The sequence below is a fragment of the Mobula hypostoma genome, chromosome 22 (assembly GCF_963921235.1).
Source record: "Mobula hypostoma chromosome 22, sMobHyp1.1, whole genome shotgun sequence".
Classification (NCBI taxonomy): domain Eukaryota; kingdom Metazoa; phylum Chordata; class Chondrichthyes; order Myliobatiformes; family Myliobatidae; genus Mobula; species Mobula hypostoma.
Window position 1 is genome coordinate 38,880,890 of NC_086118.1, and position 23,003 is coordinate 38,903,892.

At 41.5% G+C, this 23,003-nt stretch overlaps 1 protein-coding gene across 3 annotated transcripts in view; it reads right to left on the reverse strand.

The window, feature by feature from the left end:
• The window catches only part of faap100 (FA core complex associated protein 100), a 30,271-nt gene extending 27,351 nt beyond the window's left edge, over positions 1-2,920 (reverse strand). For all 3 annotated transcript variants that reach the window (XR_010015814.1, XM_063030795.1, XM_063030794.1), the window contains exons 1-2: positions 2,713-2,920; positions 1,631-1,746 (exon numbers count right to left, since the gene is read on the reverse strand). Coding sequence is in view for 2 of the 3 variants with exons in the window: in XM_063030795.1 (XP_062886865.1) it covers positions 1,631-1,746; positions 2,713-2,889 (293 nt within the window). In the remaining variant the exon portion in view is untranslated. The remainder of the gene's footprint in view (positions 1-1,630; positions 1,747-2,712) is intronic.
• Between the last annotated feature and the right edge of the window lie 20,083 nt (positions 2,921-23,003).

Below are 23,003 nucleotides of genomic sequence, written 5' to 3' on the forward strand. Positions count from 1 at the left end.
GGATGAGTGGTTGTTGTGGTGTCGGGCAGCTTTACACAGATAAGGTGGATGGTTGTGGTCGTCAGGACCATATCAAGCACAGCAAGGGGTGAAGGAAGACCCACAGAACTCTTAGAACTGCTGGCAGCAGAAGATTACACTGGTTTGAATAAAGTAGTGAGGGTTGTTTGCTTGGCAGGATTTTGTCTTTCAGCATAAATGTGCTTGTAAGGAAGAAGGGGTGACGGCAGGGAATGACTGAAATGCTGACTCCATTCTAAACTTGGGTTCACGTCCATCAGCATTTGTGCCAAGTGTTCCAACTTCCACCATTCCCTCACTATTGATAAACTCCCGGGATTTTCAAAATCGTCAGTTGCTTGCAGCATCTGACAGATAGTTCGCCGTAAAAAAAAAATATGCACGCCATGAATGTGGATCACACCTTGGTCGAGTGGTTGAATCAGCGATGTTGTGTTAGGCAGCAGGAAACGCACTGTTATGTTAGGATGAATGCTGTCCAAATGTTTAGGATGGGCTGGCGCATTGTCAAGCAACAAAAGAACTTTAAAGGCAAGATTCTGTTCCTGGAAGTAGCATCCCAGAGTTGTGTTACCTTCAGCTGATGCCGCACTGTTTATAATTTCCAACTTTTTTTTCAAGTGTTAAAGCCGTTCTCTGCCGCTCGGCTGACAGCCCAGGACATGACATCGGACGCTTCAGAGGCATAGTTAAATATTTCAAGCACAAAATCACTGCACCGTAGATAAAACCAACAAAGGTTTAAGAGTGCAAAATCGCGCTTCCACACCTTGCCAAAACCAATGCGAGAGTGAAATTGTGAGGCACGCGCACCTGACTTATATTGGCGGGAAAGTGGTGCTTCTCGTCCCAACAGTGAGACGGTGAGGCGTGCACATGTGACTTGTATTGGCGGGAATGCAGTGCTCCTCGCATAACTGTGTGTTTTGGACACATATGAGAACTTGGTAGAAATAGGTTCCTCACATAACTGTGAAGACGCATATAACGAGGATAGGGTGTACACTCATTCTGGTCATGATGCCAATATACACTCAGTAGCCACTTTATTAGGTATACAAACGGAACCCAGTCAGCTGCTGTAGCCCATCCACTTCAAGGTTCAATATGTTGTGCTTTCAGAGGTGTTCTTCTGCACAGCACTGTTGTAAAGCATGGTTATTTGAGTTACTGTCATCTTCCCGCAGCTTGAACCAGTCTGTCCATTCTCCTCTGACCTCTCTCATTAAGGCATTTTCATTTGCAGATCACTTTTTCGTTTCTTGCACCATTCTCGGTAAACTCTAGAGACTGCTGTGTGTGAAAACCCCAGGAGATCAGCAGCTTCTGAGATACTCAGACCACCCCATCTGGCAGCAACCATCATTCCAAGGTTAAAGTCACTTAGACTGCATTTCTTCCCCATTCTGATATTTGGTCTGAACAACAACTGAACCTCTTGACCATGTCTGCATGCTTTTATGCATTGAGTTGCTGCCACATGATTGGCTGATATTTGCAACAATGAGGAGCAGGTGTACAGGTGTATCTCATAAAGTGGCCACTGAGAGTATATTAGTATCTAATACAACTTTACTAATATAGTATTATGTAGAAGGGTTTTCTTTACCTGTTCTGGTTTAAAAGTATGCTATATATTCCGCCACCATCACACAGCACGAACAGCCGCTCTCCTCTCCTGTCCAACTCCACTTGCCACACCGTACTGGGTAACCTATATACAACCTACCAACAGAACATAAAGGAAAGGTTTTTAATCTTCTCCCGAAATATCCTCCAACTGCTGTTCCCAGTGGACAAGAGCTCACCCACCCATCACCTACGCAATGAAGAACACAGAACTTCACAATCTCGGGACATCTCAAGGTTCGTTCCAACCAATATAATACCTGAAGCAGGGTTGTAACTGGAAGACTGCTGGCATTTTCCCCTCAGCTAGCAATGATCCAGAACTTGCTGGGAGAGGGTCCTGCAACCCATATTCCACTACTGAACCCATTCTACGCTCAAACTTATTTCTCCAGACTTTAGGTCAAAACTGTCCTGATCAAAAATGGCAAAGGCTTTGTGTGACAAAACGCCTTAAGCCCAGCCAATGAAATAGTTGAGGAAAAACTTCTATCCACTAAGCCACAGCCCCAAGTTGGTGGTGATGGTAGAGTCTGTGACTCACAGTGAAATCACAAGGGTGAAAACTTGATTTCAGCTACATCAAACAAGTTCCGCAAGGACACTGAATGTTGACATTAAGCACTTCAGGTATATTTGTAAGTGGCCAATGACGATTTTAAGAGACACCTGGAACATCTAAATACAAGTCCCAACAGATTTACCACAGGATCAAATTCATTTGTGGATTGGATGGTGCGGGGGAGGGGGGGGGAACTGGTTTAATTGGTCACCATTGTTCAGTATCTCAATGTCCCCTTTACTCTTTTAGCTAAAAAAAATGGATGTTTTATGTAAAAAAAAGTTGTCATCAAATTAGCAAAAGTTAGTAGTTTTCTGGAAAATGCAGAAAAAGAATAAAACATTTAAAAGTTAGGTTTCTTTGTGGCAAATGATAAACCAGCTGCTGGTATCCAGCAGAACCCACAGTTACGGGCTAATCACAACAAATACTTTGCTACCTGCAATTTTTACATAAATGCAACATCAACCAGGTGCCAGAGATTGACAGCTGTCACTCACCTCCAAGGATCCGCTGACGCGATAAATGTAGACAAACTCAGAGCAGTTAGACACGCAGACGCGGGTTTGGGAGGCCAGCAGCCGCACGGACCCACGGGCGCCCCTTCTCCCTCGGCAGAGCTGCGCCGCTTTAATTTGGTCCCAATAACGAACGGTTTTGGCCCGCAACCCCGCCATCTCCCGCCGCCCGGAGACCTCTTCCAATCAGGGGCGCACACTCGCCTCCACCAATCAGCAGCTCTACGAGTCGTCGCAAAGGTCACGCTTACTCGAAATGAAAATAATCCGAAATACGCGCTGTGTTGTAGGAACGTCTTGTTCTGCCTAGCGTAGCAAATACAACAACTGTGAATTTATGGTATAAAACATATTGGAAATACAGACACTATGGAATAAAGACTATTCAGCATTATAAAATGAAAGTGCCCTTTATTTTACCTATTGCAGACTGCAATTGTATATTTTAAATATTTTCAGGCTTTTCTCGCTATTAAAAAAAACAAATGACACCTAGATGAATTTACAAACAGAATAAATTATTTCAACTCCCAAACAGCTGTCAAGTTCCCATCATACCACATACATACATAAAAATAGAAATATTGTGTTTCCGAGGCTGCTGTTCATCTCGCAGAGTCTCTATGACGTGCTCAAAGAGGGAAATTTAAACATCTAAATAATATTCAGAGTCTCTATGATGTGGTCAAAGAGGGAGAAATTTAAACATCTAGAAATATTATTTGTAATGGGTTCAGAAAAAGATGTTTCACAGTTCATTTTTTTAAAATATTGTTATATTTATATGAGTTGAACATGACGAACATCCACCAGATGACTATCGTCTAATTTGATGCTCACAGGCAAAACTCAAAAGATTATAATTAAATTGAGTCAAAGATATATGTTTATGTAACTTTCTCTGCTAAAATTAATAGCTTTTAAGCATGCCCACTTGGTTAAAGTCTTGAGTGCGGGAGATGCTGGTTTAAATTCTACAGTCTAGTTCTATAAATCAAATTCAACAGAACAGGACAGGGTAAGGCAGAGAATTAAGTACCCCACCTACCCATTAATCTTCAACTGTGCACAATTCCATTTAGTATCAGAATCGTTAATATCACTGGCATATGTCATGAAAATTATTAACTTTATGGCAGCAGTACAATGATAAATAAATATAGAGAAAAAACTGAGTTATATTAAGTATATATATGTCTATTAAATAGTTCAGTTAAAATTAGTAGTGAAAGGTAACAGCAATAAAAATAAATAGTGAGGTAGTGTTCATGGGTTCAATGTCCATTTAGCAAAGGGGAAGAAGCCATTCCTGAATCACCGAGTGTGTGCCTTCAGGCTTCTGTACCTCCTTCCAGTGAGAAGAGGGCATGTCCTGGATGGATGCCACCTTCCTAAGGCACTGCTCCTTCAAAGATGTTTTGGATACTATGGAAGCTAGTAGCCATGTTAGAGCTGACTAATTTTACAAGTTTCTGTAACTTACTTCGATCCTGTACAGTAGCAGCAACCGCCCCCCCCCCACTTCCTAGATGGTGATGCAGCCAGTCGGAATGCTCTCCACGGTACAATTGTAGACGTTTTCGAGTATTTTAGTTGACAAAGCAAAACTCCTCAAACTCTTAATGAAATATAGCCATTGTCTTGCCTTCTTTACAGCGGCATCAATAGATTGCATCTAGGTTAGGTTGTCAGGGATACTTTCACCCAGGAATTTGAAATTGCTCACTCTCTCCACTTGTGATCCCTCTATGAGGACTGGTTTGTGCTCCCTCGTCTTACCCTTTCTGAAGTCCACAATCAGCTCTTTGGTCTTGCTGACATTGAGCGCAAGGTTGTTGCTGTGACACCACTCCACTAGTTGGAATATCTCACTCCTGTACACCCTTTTGTTACCATCTGAAATCCTGCCAACAATAGTTATCTCATCAGCAAATTTATGGATGCTGTTTGAACTATGCCTAGCCACACAGTCATGGGTGTAGAGAAAGTAGAACAGTAGGCTAAGCATCCTTGTGGAGTGCCAGTGTTAATTGTCAGTGAGGTGGAGATGTTATTTCCAATCCGCACAGATTGTGGTCTTTTGGTTGGAAAGTCTAGGATCCGGTTGCGGAGGGAGGTACAGAGGCCTAGATTCTGTAGCTTTTCGATCAGGATTGTAAGAATGATGGTGTTAACTACTGAGCCATACTCAAGAAATAACATCCTGACAGGTATTTGCATTGTCCAGGTGATCCAAGGCTGCATGGAGATGCATTGAGATCACATCTGCTGTAGATCTATTGTGGCGATAGGCAAATGGCAGTGGGTCCTGGTCCTTCCTGTGACAGGCATTGATTCTAGCCATGACCAACCTCTCGAAGCATTTCATCACCATAATGTGTGTTTGTTTAAAGTATTCTAAAAAGAGTCAGATCTAAAATATGTTCATCTCACTGCTAGGGAGTCAAATAGTAGTACAGGTAACTGCCTCCTAGAGGAGTAAATTCTGGGACCTTTCCCACAGTCTGATAGATTGTGATTTCATGTGGGCCATTAAATTGTCCTTTCTATGGAAGTTATCAAAACTATCCATGTACACCTATCAGCTGGGGGCAGAATTGTATTGTGGGGGGAGTGGGGTAAAGGTGTTTCTCCAGCAGTTCCCGATGGAGATCTTTATGGTTATATATAAATCAGTCAGAGCTAAAAATATTTAATAACTCAAGTTCAATCCACTTCACTGATGCAGATGCTGAAAATCTGAAATAAAAGTAGAATATGCTAAAATATTCAGCAGCTGTGGAGAAAGAACGGAGTTAAAGTTTAACCAGAAAGGACAAGAATTAGGATTCTCCTTCCATATAGGACAATAGAGAATTGCTGGGGATTTTTAAAAACCTGGGAATTCCTTGGCCACCTTTAGAGAGACAAGCTTTTGACCCCAGTTTATTTAAAAGGCACAGTTATGGGATTTAAGTTCTTCTTTCCAGATCAATAATCTCAGCTTCTGGATGTTAATTCAGTAATTTAATGACACCATCACTGTTAGATTGTATAGCTGTTGCCTATTTGGAATTTAAAACTTCTCACAGTCACCCACAAACATCTTCCATCGTAGTTTTATTTACAGATCTTAATGTGACTCAAACCCATGCATCAATGGTAAATATCATTGCAGAAATAGGTTGATTTTCAATGACTAAAATTCAACACCTAATAGTTAGTGAATGTTCTTCATTAAAGGAGAAACAAAAAGCAAATTTGTCGAAGTTCTCAGAAGTTTATCCAGGATCTTGAGTATCACAGCCTTGTATCTATCTCAAACCTTGTATTAAAAGAGGCACTTATGGTTGAATATTAGGGTTTTACTTGTCTGTTTCTGACACTTTACCACATTTTGGAAATTGTAAAATAACTTCAATTAATTGTGCAAAATTAATTGCAGGATCTCTATAGTTCAATGGGAAAATGATTGGAAGTAATGAAATTGTTAACTCTAATGTAAAGTTTCCAGAGATGAAGGATGTTTGCTGCTGTCAGGAAAGGCAATGAAACTATTGAAAGACAAGCAGGGTTTTCTGAACTGTATAATTGTCTTGATTTCTGGATGTCAGTTAATGGGGATGATTTGCCAAATCATATTCCTATGAAACATTAACGTTCTGCCATGGTGAAATGATATGGGAAACAACTCATTAGCATGAATTATGTTTCTCCGTAAATCTTGTCTGAACAGAACACAAATGCCAGAAATGTGCAGATCTGTGTGGCTACAGTCTGGTTTGGAGCAAAGTACAGGAAAATCATTTCAATCCAGCAGTGTCACAGAAAGCTAATCGCAGTATTTAATATTCACATTCCGATTAAAGTTTTTGACTGGACTCAAAATCTTCACTGCAAACTTAAAGCAGATTCCTGTTCCCATTATGAAAATAAGCTATTCCATCATAAAAACAAAGAAAAAAGCTCAAAAAGCCAAGAATGTCGATGATACAAAAGATTGCAGATGCTGGATCTAGAGCGAAAAATAAACTGCTGGAGGAACTCACTGGGTCAGGCAGCAACTGTGGAGGGAAGTGGACAAATAACATTTTGGATTGAGTCCCTACACCTGGACAGAAAGAATGGAGAAGATAGCCAGTCTAAAAAGCTGAGCAAGAAGTGACAAGTGGTAGAGAGATCCAGGTGAAGAGGGTGATTGGCAGATTAGGACAGAGAAGTGGAAATAGTGACGGATGCTGGGAGGTGATAGGTGGGGGCACAAAGGGCTGCAGATGATGGAATTTGATACGAAAGGAAGGTGGTGCATGGAACCAAGTAAGGGAGGTGGGTAGATGGGAATTACGGGGCAAGGGAACCCAGGTGATTGATAGGCAGATAGAGTAAGTCAAGGCGAGGAAAAAACTAAGTGATAGGGATTTGAAGGAGTGGTGTGGATGTCAAGTAACTGAGTAACAGATTGAAGAATTTAAGGAGATTAGTTATATTTGTCACACGTACATCAAAACATGCTGTGAATTATGCCACTGGCATCAAATCAAATCAGCGAGGTTTGTGCAGGGCGGCCTGAAAGTGTCGCCATGCTTCCAACGCCAACACAGCGTGCCCACAACTTCCTAATCCTAACCATAGACCTTTGGAACGCCGGAGGAAACGGGAGCACCCGGAGGAAATCCACGTGGTCACAGGGAGAACATCAAAACCCCTTGCACTAATTGAACCCTGATCTTACAGCTGGCACAGTAAAGTGCTGCACTATGCTACCATGTCGCCCCAAGGAGACAAGGAGGGGAGAGAAAAGGGCAGAAGCTGAGCCTTGATATACAAATGAGGCTATCTGTATAGAGTCTTGCTCCTATAGCAGCAGTATTCATGACACAGTTAAGTGGTCAATGCAGATTAAAAGCAAACTGCTTTGGCCAGGGTGATGACGTTGAAGGATGTTTGTGCTGTTGAGACATACACTCAGTGGCCACTTTATTAGGTACACCTGTACATCTGCTCGTTAATGCAAATATCTAATCAGCCAATCAAATGGCAGCAGCTCAATGTATAAAAGCATGCAGACATGGTCAAGAGGTTCAGTTGTTGTTCAGACCAAACATCAGAATGAGGACGAATGTGATCTAAGTGACTGTAACCGTGGAACGATTGTTGGTGCCAGATGGGGTGGTTTGAGTATATCGAAAACTACTGATACCTGAGATTTTTCACACAGTCTTTAAAGTTTACAGGGGAAACAAAAAAACATCCAGGGAGCAGTGGTTCTGTGGACGAGAGCACCTTGTTAATGAGAAAGGTCAGAGGAGAGTGGCCAGACTGGTTCAAGCTAACAGGAAGGTGACAGTAACTCAGATAACCACACTTTTCAATAGTCGTGGGCAGAAAGGCATCTATGAACACACAACATACCGAGCCTTGAAGTGGCTACAACAGCAAAAGACCACAAGCATAATACTTTATTAGGGAGAGAAGGAACTTAATAAAATGGTCTCTGAGTGTATTTTAGGCTTCTTTCTAATTAGTCTGTTGTACACACATTGAGTTCATTTTGCTTTATACAGACTGGACAAATATTTGTTATCCCTGACTTGATTCCTGGTGAACAAAGTTTAAGTACAGAGCCATCTGGAGTCAAGTTGTTGGGTAGGCTTTTCAATAGCAACCGGCCCCAAGGGTTAACTTAATGCTATAACAGATCATATAACCATGCCAGAAAATGAATTCAGGATAAACTTGAATGTCGATAGGAAATTAATTAAAAATTTAAAAAACAATAATGTTTTATCATGAAAAAGACCTCGAGGTTTGGGTTAGTGCTGGTTCTAATCTATACCAATGATTATGTTCCCAAAACTCGAAGTAAATTAGAATTTTTCAGATAATGGCAAATTAGGAGGACGAGGCATATCAGGATCTGCAGAATCTCAACATTTTCTTTGAGTCAGTTAAAAATGGGGGAGTAAAATAAATGGTTTTCATTAGGGGGTTCTACCATGATCCCATATTTCCCCTCTGCAGAAGGAAAATGCAGTATAGATTTGAAAGCAGAGCTGGCAGGTTTGAATATAAGTAACTGGTAACAATAACAATACAACTGGACCATCTGGGAAAAGAATTTAATGTTTTAGATTAGGTAATTTTGCCTGTCAAGAATAAATCTGGCCCACTGCACCATTCCAGCATTCTTTTCCTTTAGTTCAGCTTTTCAACACTTGCATTTTTATTTATCAATCTGAGTGACAACAAAGCCCGAGATAAAAAATGACTGTTTTAATTGAGTGCATAACACTTTACCGCTAAGCTGCCACACATCTGAGAAATCGTATGTGCTAAATTATAGTTCCATTTATTATAGAGAAGGACAGGTCACGATTCTCAGACGTTGCATTCTTTATCAACAGAACATGGAAAAAGTGACCTTCTTCTGCTCATAAAGTAAAAAAATACAACCCTGTAATAGGAATATGTGTTTGATACAGATGAAGCAATTGTATACAATGCCAAGTAGAGGCATTTGTAATATTGGTATCCACCCCACACTTCTTTGATGAGTACATTTAAGACCACAAGAACAGAATCAGGCCATTTGGAGTCTTCTCCTCCATTCTAGCATGGCTGATTTATTATCCCACTCACCCCCAATTCCCTTGACTTCGTCTCATAACTTTTAATTCCCTGACTAATCAAGAACCTATCAACCTCTGATTTAAATACACCCAGTGACTTGGCCTCCACAACTATCTGTCGCAATGAATTCCACAGATTCACCACTCTCTGGCTAAAGAAATTCCTTTTGGACATTGCTGTTCATAAAAATCTTTAAAGTCCACACCCAATATTACTAAATTAGTCTTTACGGGCCCACTTACTGATTGAATTAGTGAGCTCAGTGGCTGGATCATCAAGGACAAGCAAAACGTGGTCAGACGTAATAAAGCAAATTGATCCGGGACTAGTTTTTACTGCTCATGCCAAGGGTGGAGATTAGATCAACTAGACTGGGGACATCACACAGGTTCTGTTCGGTCCATATCCAAGTTTGCTGAAGACACCGCTGTCGCGGGCCGATTCAAAGGTGGTGATGAATCAGTATATAGGAGGGAAATAGAAATCTAGCTGCGTGGTGCCACAACAACCTCTCAGTCAATGTCAGCAGAACCGAGGAGCTGATTATTGACTTCAGGAGGAGGAAACCGAAGGTCAATGAGCCAGTCCTCATTGGGGAATCAGAGGTGGAGAAGATCAGCAACTTTAAATTTCTTGGCGTTATCTCTTCAAACAATCTATCCTATACTGCAAGTGCAATTACAAAAGAAAGCACAACAACATCTCTACTTCATCTGCTTCCTTAGAAGTTTGCAAAGATTTGGCATGACATCTAAAACTTTGACTAATTTCAATAGATGTGTGGTTGAGCGTTTATTGACTGGCTGCATCACGGACTGGTATGGGAATACTGATGCCCGTGAACAGAAAATCCTCCAAAAAGAAATGGATAGGCCAAGTCCATCACGGGTAAAGCCCTCCCCAAGACTGAGCACATCTACATGGAGCACTATCGGAGGAAAGAAGCAGTCATCGTCAAGGACCACCACCAGCTAGGCCATGCTCCCTTCAGGACGAAGGTATCAGAGCCTCAGGACCCACCCCACTAGGTTCAGGAACAGTTATTACCCCTCAACCATCAGGCGCTTGAAACAGAGGGGATAACTGCACTCAACTTCTCTCACCCCAACTCTGAACTGTTCCCATAACCGATGGACAATTTCAAGGACTCTTCAACTCATATTCTCGATATTTATTGCTTATTTTTTTCTCTCTCTATTTTGTATTTGCATAGCCTGTTGTCCTTTGCACATTGGTAGTGTGTCCACTCTGTTGGGTGTGGTCTTTCATTGATTCTAGTACGTTTATTGGATTTACTGTGTATGTCCACAAGAAAGTGAATCTCAGGGTGACGTATACTCTGTGTACCTTGATAATAAGTTAACTTTGAACTTTGTACCTTGGACTTTGCTCAATGATGGAATCATCAAGACGGTCCAAAGCAAACAGGGGATCTGGTTTCAGTAATGGGGATACGGGGAAGTGGAGGAGGGGTGAGAAGGAAAATAAGGTAAAGAACAACATGTTTAACAAAAGTTCATAATAAAGTTTTGATGAGCTTAGCAAACAAATAGTAGGGATTGAGTGGGAGGAAAACAGCAGCATGGCAATGTGGGAACAGTGCCGTGCCAAAACAACCCTATCACACAATGATTAATAGGTCAATTTTGCAGTAGGAATAATTGTACATTCCCCAATTAACTCCAGTCCTATTGGCCTCCTATTCCTTTTCTTCATCCAACTAATATTACACTAAAACAAAAGAAAGGCTGTAAAACTTAATCACGATGAATATGTACTTTAAGAAACAGCCCTAATTCTAAAGGCAAGATGACGCAACCATGGCTGACAAGTGAAGTCAAAGCCAACATGAAAAGCAAAAGCGGGGGCAGATAATAGAAGAAAAATTAGTGGGAAGTTAAAGGATTGGGAAGCTTTTAAAAACCAACAGAAGGCAACTAAAGAAGTCAGAAGGAGGGAAAAGTTGAAATATGAAGGTAAGCTAGCCAATAATACCAAAGAGGATACCAAAAGTTTTTTTCTGCTATATTAAGAGTAAAAGTGAGGCAAAAGTAGTTATCAGACTGCTGGAAAATGATGCTGGAGAGGTAATAACGGGAGATAAGGAAATGACGGACAAACTGAATGAGTATTTTGCATCAGTCTTCACCGTGGAAGACACCAGCAGTATTCCGGAAGTTCCAGAGTGTCAGGGGACAGAGCGAGTGCAGTTGCTATTACTAGGGAGAAGGTGCTTGGGAAGTTGTAAGTAGATAAGTCACATGGGCCAGATGGAATATAACTCCAGGATTCTGCGAGTGGTAGCTGAAGAGCTTGTGGAGGCATTAGTAATGATCTTTCAAGAACCAGTTGATTCTGGCATGGTTTTGGAGGACTGGAAAATTGCAAATGTGACTCCACTCTTGTAGAATGAAGGCAGGCAGAAGAAAGGAAATTTTAGACCAGTTAGCTTGACCTCAGTGGTTGGGAAGATGTTGGAGTTTATTGCAAGGATGAAGTTACAGGGAACTTGGAGGCACATGATAAAATAGGCCAAAGCCATTCTGGCTTCCTGAAGGGAAAATAATGCCTGACTAATCGGTTGGCATTACTTGAGGAAATAACAAGCAGGACAGACAAAGGGAAATTGGTGGATGTTTGTGTACTTAGATTTTCAGAAGGCATTTGACAAGCTGTTGCACATGAGGCTGCTTAGCTAGATAAGAGCCCATGGTGTTACAGGGAAGATACCGGCATAGATAGAGCATTGGCTGATTGACTGGAGGCAAAGAATGGGAATATAGGGACCCTGTTCTGATTGGCTGTTGGTGACAAGTGGTGTTCTACAGGGGTCTGTTTCAGGACTGCTTCTTTTTATGTTCTACATCAATGATTTGGATCATGAAATTGATGGCTTTGTCTCCAAGTTTGCGGACGATATGAAGATAGATGGAGGGGCAGGTAGTGTTGAGGAAGAAGGGAAGCTGCAGAAGGAGTTAGACAGATTAGGAAAATGAACAAAGAAGTGCCAGAGGGAATACAGTTTCAGGAAGTGTATATCATGTAGTTTGGTAAAAGAAATAAAAACGTAAGCTATTTACTAAATGAGTAGAAAATTCAAAAATCCAAGGTGCAATGGGACTTGGGAGTCTTTGTAAAGGATTCCCTAAAGGTTAACTTGCAGGTAGAGTCAGTGGTGAAGAAGGCAAGTGCAATGTTAGCATTCATTTCAAGAGGACTAGAATATAAAAGCAAGGATGTAATGCAGAGGCTTTATAAGGCATTAGTCAGACCACACTTGGAATATCATGAGCAGCTCTGGTTCCCTTAACTAAGAAAGGATGCGCTGGCGTTGGAGAGGATTCAAAGGAGGTTCACAAAAGTTATTCCAGAATTGAAAGGCTTATCGTATGAGGAGCATTTGATGGCTCTAGACTTGTACTCACCGGAATTTAGAAGTATAGGGTGGGGGGGGGGGAATTTCATTGAAATCTATTACATTTTGAAGAGCCTTGATAGAGTGGATGTGGAAAGTATGTTTCTTATGGTGGGAGAGTCTAAGACCAGAGGACACAGCCTCAGAATAGAGAGACGTCTATTTTGAGCAGAGATGAGGAGGAATTTCTTTAGCCAGATGGTAGTGCCACAGGCAGCCGTGGAGGGCAAGTCATTGAATATAGTTAAGGCAGAGGTTGATAGATTTTGATTAGACAGGGCATGAAGGGATATGGGAAGAAGGCAGGAGACTGGGGTTGAGGGGAAAATAGATCAGACTAACCTGGACGCAACATATTGATGCAGCTATAAGGAAGGCAAGACAGCAACTATATTTCATTAGGAGTCTGAGGAGATTAGCTTTGTCAACTAAAACACTCAAAAACTTCTGCTAATGTACCGTGGAGAGCATTCTGACTGGCTGCATTACTGTCTGGTATGGGAGAGAGGCTACTGCACAAGATCAAAGTAAGTTGCAAAAACTTGTATCATTAGTCATGGGTACCTGCACCATAGTATCCAAGACATCTTCAAGGAGTGGTGCCTTAGGAAGGCAACGTCTATCATTAAGAATTCCCCACCACCCAGGACATGCCCTCTCCACACTATTACCATCAGGAAGGAGGTACAGGAGCCTGAAAGCACACACTCAGCAATTCAGGAACAGTTTCTTCCCCTCTGTCATCCGATTTCTAAATGGACATTGGACCCATGAGCACTACCTCATTACTTTTTTATTTCTGTTATTTTGCACTGCTTATTTTAACTATTTAATAGACATGTACTGAATGTTACTCAGCTTTTTCGCTATATTTATTTACCACCAATTTCATTGCACTGCTGCCATAAAGTTAACATATTTCACAACATATGCCGGTGATATTAAATCTGATTCTGATTCTGATGAAATGGCGGAGCAGACTTGATGGATCGAATAGCCTGATTCTGCCCCTGTGTCTTATGGTTTTATGGTCAAATCCATTAACGTGATTCCTTTCACAAGGTGCGGAAAGGCTGCTGAATGTCACGGTGCCTATTAAAACTTCTAATTTTTTTTACAACTTATTTGCATTTGCATATCCCATGTGAAAAAGACTCTGCCTTGGAAAATTTTTAAAGTGTGCACCATGCAGTTGAAGTGTCCAGAGGAATAGGGACAGAAGGGAAGTTGGCTTGTTGGAACCTTTTACAGGCAAAGAATGAAGCAATTGAAGGAGGTATCTCCGTAGAATAATGGAAGAGTTGAATGAAGGACTGGCTTTATCCTTTTAAGAGAAGAGAGCAGGAAGAGAATCAAGGTTATGTGCAGAAGGAAGGGTAACAACGAATGCAAAATAGCTGGAATCTTCAAGACTATTAGCTGGAATATAGTTCAAACTTCCAAGTAAACTTATCACCAAAGTACATATACTGTACATCATCATATAAAAGTTCAAAGTAGATTTATTATGAAAGTACAAATATGTCACCATGTACAACCCCGAGATTCATTTTCCTGTGGGCATATTCAACAAATCTATAGAAAAGCAACGATGACAGAATCAATGAAAGACCACCCAACTAGGACGCTCAATCAGAGTGCAGAAGACAACAAACTGCAGTGTTATGAACTGTAACGTTTTAGAAATAAACCAGCAGCAAGAGATTTCACACTGAGTCGGGTTTTAATGATGAACCCACTATCTTTATTAGTATCTACTTATAATATTGTAACTTAACCAAGATAAACAAATGTTAACAGTGTTATGTGTATATATGTGTAAATATAGCTCCCAAACTATGTTGAGCTTGGAGAAACAAAGCTTAGAGTCTTGAGATGATAAAGTAGGAAAGTTCAGTTCATCCACGAATGAATGATAGGAGAGAGATATTTGTAATCCAGAGTGAAACGTAGAGAAAAGGTGGTTACATTGAATTCCACAGGTAAACGAAAGTATCGTCGTCGAAGATCTTGCCCGTCGTATTGTTCAAAGTCTACATACAAGTTATCACTGAAAGTAACCTGTCACAGGGATATCATCTTCAAGTGATTACCACACAACATACCCGGGCAAGGGTTAACACATAAGTGGTCTCCACAGGATATCCCGAAAAATCCACTTCTTTGGATTATACGAAGTGACAGTCCCACATTCGTTGTGCTGATATTTAACCCAATCTTTTGGGCTTAAAAGAGTTTCAAACTATCACGGTGACCAGCTAAAGTTTCAGCAGCTAGTCTCCTTTCTCTCTCTCTCTCTCTCTCTCTCTCTCTGTCTCTCGACTGACTTCTGACCGTCTCTGTCTGTGTCCTTGTTTTAAAATTAAACAAGCTGCAAGTAAGTCAGTGAACATCATAGTCCCACCTCATCTAAGCGTTCTTAAAGTGACAGTCAACAGTAAACAAAACCTGTGGGTTCGTAACAGTGGAAATGAAAATATAAATAAATAGCAATAAATATCGAGAATATGAGATGAAGAGTTCTTGAGAGTGAGTCTATTGGTTGTGGGAACATTTCAATGATGAAGTTATCCCCTTTTGTTCAAGAGCCTGATGGTTGAGGAGTAGTAACTATTCCTGAATCTGGTAGTGTAGGTCCTGAGGCTCTCGTGCCTTCCTCCTTGAGATTTATTTTCTTACAGGCATTCACAATATAATTAATGGAAAACTACCCTCAAAGACCGACAAACAACCAATGTGAAAAAGAAGACAAACTCTGCAGGTACCAAATAAATAACTAGATAAATGCCAAGAACATCAGTATAGAGTCTTTGAAAGTAAGTCCATAGTTTGTGGAATCAGTTCAGTTGAGTTGAGTGACGTATCCATGCTGGTTCAGGAGCCTGATTGATGGCTGCAGGGTAATAACCGTGTTTCTGAACCTGGTGGTGAGGGGCCAGCGACAAGAGAGCATGGCCTGTGGGGGTCCTTGATGACGGATACTGCTTTTTCTGTGACAGAAGTTGTAATGACAAGAATATAAATGAAGGTTTCATCAGCAATAGGTTTGTGTTGGGGCAAAGTGCTTTATGTAAGCAAGTTGCCTGATGTGGATCAAGGAGGCCAGATAAGGCAGACGTCAAGAAACTGAGACTGTATGACAGGAATTCACGTGGGCCTGTTGTTAAGCCTGAAAGTCCGTGGGCAGAGCACGCACTGTTGCAGTCGATCCACCCGGAACAGAGCCTCAGTCTTCATTAAACTTACTTGACCTCTCATAGCTCTAGAGACTATAATTCATCTGTTTTATACTGAATTCTTGGGCTTGTAGTCTAGCGATGTGTGGAGCTGAAAAGAGCTGTGCCTCCTGGCTACACAACATACTTGTAAAAATATGGGAAGGTAATAAAGTACAGATGCTACAAGTCAGAAATAAAAGCAGAAAGTGCTAGAGACACTCAACAGGTCAGGTGACATCTGTGGAGAGAGAAGCCAGGCTAACCATTCAGATTGATAAGAATAATTGGGTAGTAAAGAGTGCAAAGAAGATTTGCAAGAAGATTACGAGGACTTGTTAGAGCAATTGTGGTTCAGCCCACTAGGAAAAAGACAATTTTGGATTGGGTGTCGTGTAATAAAACAGATTTGATTGGGGAGCTTAAGGTGAAAGAACTATTAGAAGACAGTGACCATAATGTGACAGAATTCATGACAGAGAGGGAGAAGTTAAAAACTGGATGTATAGGTTTTAAAGTTGAGGAAAGATAACAATAGAGGCATGAGAGAGCATCTGTCCAAAGTGGGTTGGAAAGGGGCACTAGCAGGGATAGAGCAGAAATGGCTGTAATTTCTGGGACTAATTTGGAAGAACTGGAAGAAGAAGCATTTTAAAGGGAGAAATAGGTAACTGTGGCTGACAACAGAAGTCAAAGAGGGCTAAAATGCAAAAGAGTATCTTTGCACTTAAGTATAGCAAAAACTAATTGGAAGCTTTTAAAACCCATCAGAAGGCAAATGAAAAAAGCAGTAGGGAGAGAAATGATGAGCTATGAAGGATGTATTGCTGAGGTTTTATAAAGCATTTGTCTGAGCACATTCGGAGCATTACGAGCTGCTTTGGACCCCTGATCTAAAACGCCATCTGACTTTGCTGAGTATCTCCAGAATTTTCTGCTTTCATTTCTGATTTCCAGTGTCTGGATTTTATTGTGGGCATTGGAAAGGGTTCTGAGGAAGCTTATGAGACTGATCCTGGGAATGAATGTATAAGAAACATTTGATAGCTCTGGGCTCGTCCTCACTGGAGTTTAGAAGACTGCTGTGGTGGGGAGGGAGATCTCATTAAAACCTACCAAATATTGAAAGGCCTAGGCAGAGTGGATATGAAGAAAATGTTTCAATAATGGAAGGGTCTAGGATCAGAGGGCACAGAAGGACGTCCCTTTAAAACAGATATGAGGAGGAATTTCTTTAGCAAGAGGGTGATGAATCTATGGTATTCATTGCCATCGTTTTTTTTTAGATTATGAGGACACACAGTCCTCTTTTATTGTCATTTAGTAATGCATGCATTAAGAAATGATACAACGTTCCTCCAGAATGATATCACAGAAACACAAGACAAACCAACTGAAAAACTGACAAAAACCACATAATTATAACATATAGTTACAACAATGCAAAGCAATACCGTGATTTCATGAAGAACAGACCATGGGCACGGTAAAAAAAATCTCAAAGTTGGCTGTGAAGGCTAAATCATTGTATGTATTAGAAGAAGAGGTTGATAGTACTTAATTAGTAAGGGCATGAAAGGCAGGAAAATGAGGGTGAAAAGGAAAATGAATTACTCAAGATCGAATGGCAGACCAGACTCAATGGGTCAAATGACCTAACTCTGTTCCTATGTCTTATGGTCTTATGGAATTAAGTACCCGAGTTCTAGGGACTGCTTAGACAGGCTAGGACTTTATTTCTTGGAGCACAGGAAACTGAGAGATGATCTTATAGAGGTGTATAAGATAATAAGAGCCATACGTTGGGTTAATACACACAGCACACACAAAATGCTGGATTTCCTCCAGCATTTTTTTTGCGTGTAGCTTGGTTTTCCAGCATCTGCAGCTTTAGGGTTAATGCACAATCTTTCTCCGGGGAAAAGGAATTTAAAACTAGGGGATTTAGATTTACAGTGAAAGGGAAAAGATTTAAAATGTTTCTGAGGGCAACATCTTGACAATGGAATGTGATGTCCAAGAAAGTTGTTGAGGCAGTTACAATAGCAACATTTAAAAGATATTGGGCCAATATCCCTTTAAGCATTTCCTGTAGGAAGGGCTTAGACCAATATGAGCCCAATGCAGGTATAACATTTGGATAGCTAGATAGATAACGCTATCTTAGGTTGGCACTTTGGTTGGCATGGACAAGTTGGGCGAAGAGCAGATTTCTGTGCTGGATTACTCTATGACCTTTCATCAGAAATTTTTAAAAATAATACTATACTACTTGTCGTTAAATTGACAAACACTTGACAGATCACACAGTGTAAAATGTGACCCAAATTTCACTAAAATAAATTACATAAACTTCAGAACGCTTTTAGAATATACATTCTTTAAAATATGATAATAAAAATGTATCTTACTTAAACACACATTAGTATATTATGTTGTAACTTAGATATATTATTGATACATTAATGGTGGGATACAGAATGTTATATCAATTTTCATTGTTATTTAACAAATGCATTGCTCTTTCTTTCAGCTCTTCTGTTCACTGAAGTAAGACCCCTTTTCATGTGCAGTCACACTTTCACCAGAAGGTAGATTTGAAAGATTATTGCTAGTAAGGAAGACACAAACATGTGCTGTTCATCTGTTCTCACCCATCTTTTATTTATCGAGGAACAACGCCTCATATTCCACGGCACAGGCTCCAGCCTGGCAGCATTACAGGAGCAGGGATGTGATGTTGAGGCTCTATAAGGCACTGGTGAGACCTCACTTGGAGTACTGTGGGCAGTTTTGGGGTCCTTATTTAAGAAAGGATGTGCTGACGTTGGAGAGGGTTCAGAGACGATTCACTAGAATGATTCCGGGAATGAGAGGGTTAACATATGAGGAACGTTTGTCCACTCTTGGACTGTATTCCTTGGAGTTTAGAAGAATGAGGGGGGACCTCATAGAAACATTACGAATGTTGAAAGGCATGGACAGAGTGGATGTGGCAAAGTTGTTTCCCACGGTGGGGGAGTCTAGTACGAGAGGGCATGACATAAGGATTGAAGGGCGCCCATTCAGAACAGAGATGCGAAGAGATTTTTTTAGCCAGAGGGTAGTGAATCTATGGAATTTGTTGCCACGGGTGGCAGCGGAGGCCAAGTCATTGGTGTATTTAAGGCAGAGATTGATAGGTATCTGAGTAGCCAGGGCATCAAAGGTGGGGGAGTGGGACTAAATGGGAGAATGGATCAGCTCATGATAAAATGGCGGAGCAGACTCAATGAGCCGAATGGCTGACTTCTGCTCCTTTGTCTTATGGTTTTATGAACAATGAATTCTCAATCTTCAGATCCCTCTGTCTCTTTTTTCCTTTCTTGCTTTTATAATTTTGCTCTCCTCCTGATCCAACAGGCCCCCAATCACCCAATCTCTTTCCCTTCGCTACACTCTCCTCCTGTAAGACCATAAAATGATAAGACATGGGGAAGAGTTAGGCCTTTTTACCCACTTTGCTCCACCATTCCATAATGGCTGATTTATTAACCATCTCAACCCCATTCTCCAGCGCTATCTAGGCCTTTCAATATTCCATTGGCTTCAATGAGATAGCACCTTCTTTTAAACCCCAGTGAGCACAGGCCCAGAGCCACCAAACACTCTTCATACTGTACGCTAACCCTTTCATTCCTGGGATCATTCTTGTGAACCTTCTCGGACCCTCTTCAAAGTCAGCACATCTTTTCTTAGCTAAGGGGCCCAAAACTGCTCGCAATACTCCAAGTGCAGTCTGACCAATGCCTTATAAAGCCTCAGTATTACATCCCTGCTCTTGCATTCTAGTTATCTCAAAATAAATGCGAACATTCTATTCGTTTTCCTTACCACCAACTCAACCTGCACATTAACTTTCAGAGAATCCTGCACAAGGACTCCCAGGTCCATTTGCAACTCTGATTTTTGAATTTTCTCCCCATTCAGCTTCCCAAGCATCTTCTCCTTGGCAATAGCAATGACACTCACTTCTCCCCCCGACACTCTCACATTCTGGCATTCTGCCACAGTGACGCAAAATACTTATTAAGTTCAACAACCATTTCTTTTGTCCCCCATTACTATCTCTCCAGCATCATTTTCAGTACTCCAATATCCATTCTCATCTCTCATTTGCTGAAATATATCTGAAAAAAAAGTTTTGTATCCTCTTTTATACTATGGCTAGCTTACCTTTATATTTCATCTTTACTTTCTTTGTGGCTTATTAGATGCCTTCTGTTGGTTTACAAAAGCTTCTCAATCCTCTAATTTCACACTTATTTTTGCTAAATTGTATGCCCTTTCTTTTGCTTTTATATTGTCTTTCACTTCCCTTGTCAGCCACAGTTATCTCAAGCTCCCTTCAGAATACTTCATCGTCATGATGTAGTTCTCCTTTGCCTTCTAAATTGCCCACAAAAACTCAAGCCATCACTGCTCTGCTGTCATCCCTATACTGTCCCTTCCAATCAACTTTGGCCAGCCCCTCTCTCGTGCCTCTATAATTCCCTTTACTCCACTGTAATACTGATACTCTCCTCAAACTGCAGGGTGAATTCTATCATATTATAATCACTGCCTTCTTAGGTTTCCTTTACCCTCACCTCCCTCTTCAAATCTAGGTCATCCAGAATACACAATCCAGAATTGCCAACCCCCTATTGGGCTCAACTACAAGCAGCTCTGAAAAAACATCTTGTAGGTATTGTATGAATTCCCTCTCTTGGGATCCAGCACTAACTTAATTTTTCCAATCTACTTGCATATTGAAATCCTCTATGACTATTGCAACATTGCCATTTTTACATGCCATTTGAACTCCCATTGTGATCCAGGCTGCTGTTCGGAGGCCTACATATAACTACCATAAGGGTCTTCTTACCCTTTCAGTTTCTTAACTCTACCCAGAAGGATTTTATATCTTCCAATCTTCTGTCACCACTTTCTAAGGATTTGATTTCACTTTCTACCAACAGAGCTACCCCACCCTCTCTGCCTTCCTGCCTATCCTTTCAGTACAATGTGTATCCTTTGATGTTAAATTCTCAACAACGTTCTTCTTTCAGCCACGACTCAGTGATACCCACAACATCATACCTACCAGTTCTTCAGCCATGCATTCACCTGCCAAATCACCCTATTCTTACCCTCACTAGCACGTGGCACAGGCAGCAATCCAGAGGTTACTATCCTGGAGGTCCTGCTTTTCAGCTTTCTACCCAACTCCCTATATCCTCTTTTCAGGACCTCCTCCCTTTTCCTACCTCGGTCATTGGTACCAATATGTACTATGACTTCTATCTGTTCACCCTCCCCCTTTAGAATGCTGTTGACCCAATCAGAGACATTTCGACCCTGGCATCTGGGAGGCAACATACTATCCGAGGGTCTCTTTCACATCCACAGAATCTACTGCCTGCTCCTCTAATTATGAAATCCCCTATTACTACTGCACTCATCTTCTCCCCCTTCCCTTCCGAGCCACAGAGACAGACTCAGTGCCAGAGATCAGGTCACTACAGCTTTCCCCTAGTTGGTCGTTTCCCCCACCGCCCACCCTCCCCGCCCCCCCCCGACAGTCTCCCAGTTACCTGTCTCCTGCAAATTAGGGGTGACTGCCTCCCCGCGCTCATTTTCCCGCATTATCCAAAGGTCATCCAGCTGCAGCTCTATTTCCTTAACGTGGTCTCTGAGGAGATACAGCTCAGTACACTTTGTGCAGACGTAGTTTTCAGAGAGACTGAAGGTCTCCCAAGGACAATACCGCTAACTCTCATCCATTCTCAGTGCATTGGCTGTGTAGCAACATGAAAAAGACTTATCTGTTGAGCCAAAGGCTGACCACTCTAACACTGTCCAGTCATAATGGCTACTCTGCTTACAACTTGCTTCTTTATATTGGTCCCAGCCGAGTGATAGATCATTATGATTGCAGCCAAACAAAAAGACCCAAAAGCACCAGAGCTCTTTTTCAACTGCGCACTGTGTCACCAATGAACAACTTCTCCCATTAATTGCAACCCACCAAGAAAATCCAAACACTAACTCCCCTCCCCACTTCTCCTTAATTCCCTGCTTCACCATTCTCCCCAAACAGGTCACCCCATTTTCAGCCCTTTGTCACTTCCACCTACTGTCTCACCTATCAACTTCTGACATCATGCCCTTACCTGAATCCACCAGCTCTTTAACCATCGCTTTCCTCCTTTTTATATTGGCTGTCTCTCCTCTTCCTTTCCAGTCCAGATAAGGGGTCTTGACCTGGAATGTTGACTGTCCATTTTTGCTGTCTGACCCGCTGAGTTTCTCCAGTGCTTTGTATGCTGCTCCAGAATTCCAGCATCCACTGTTTACCTCTTCAGCTCCCCCTGCTGGTTTATAAACTAACACTGTGACAACCAAGGTAGGCTGAAAAGGAGAGAAGGGAGAGGAGAGAAATCAACAGAAGACTTCTAACTTCATTTAATTATCCCCCTTCCCTTCTCTTCTTTTCCATTCCACATTCTGGCTCCCCTCTTACCCCTTCTCTTCTCTTCTCCTGCCCATCACCTCCCTCTGGTGTCCCATGCTTTTCCCCTTTCTCCCATGGTCCACACTCCTATCAAACTCCTTCTTCTTCAGTCCTTTGCCTTTTCCACCTATCTCTTCCCAGATTCTCACTTTATCCCTGTTCCCCTACTCTAACCACCTACCTTCCCCCTCAGCTGGCCAGCTTTCACCCCTTCCCTTCCCCCACCTTCTCGGCCAAAATAGCGACTCTTTGTTCCTCTATATCTATAACTCAGCCTGATCTGCTGAGTTCCTCCAGCGAATTTTACTTGTTACTCTGAATTTCCAACATCTGCGGAAACTCTTGTGCTTATGACAAAAACAACAAGCTTTGCAACAATAACAGTGAATAACTGGATCTCATCTAATCTGTGAGTCCAACCAGTTCTCTGTCCTTGCCAATTGTGCTGTTGCATGCCCAAAAACCAAACTCACATTGCATGTTCCTTTATGATTCATTT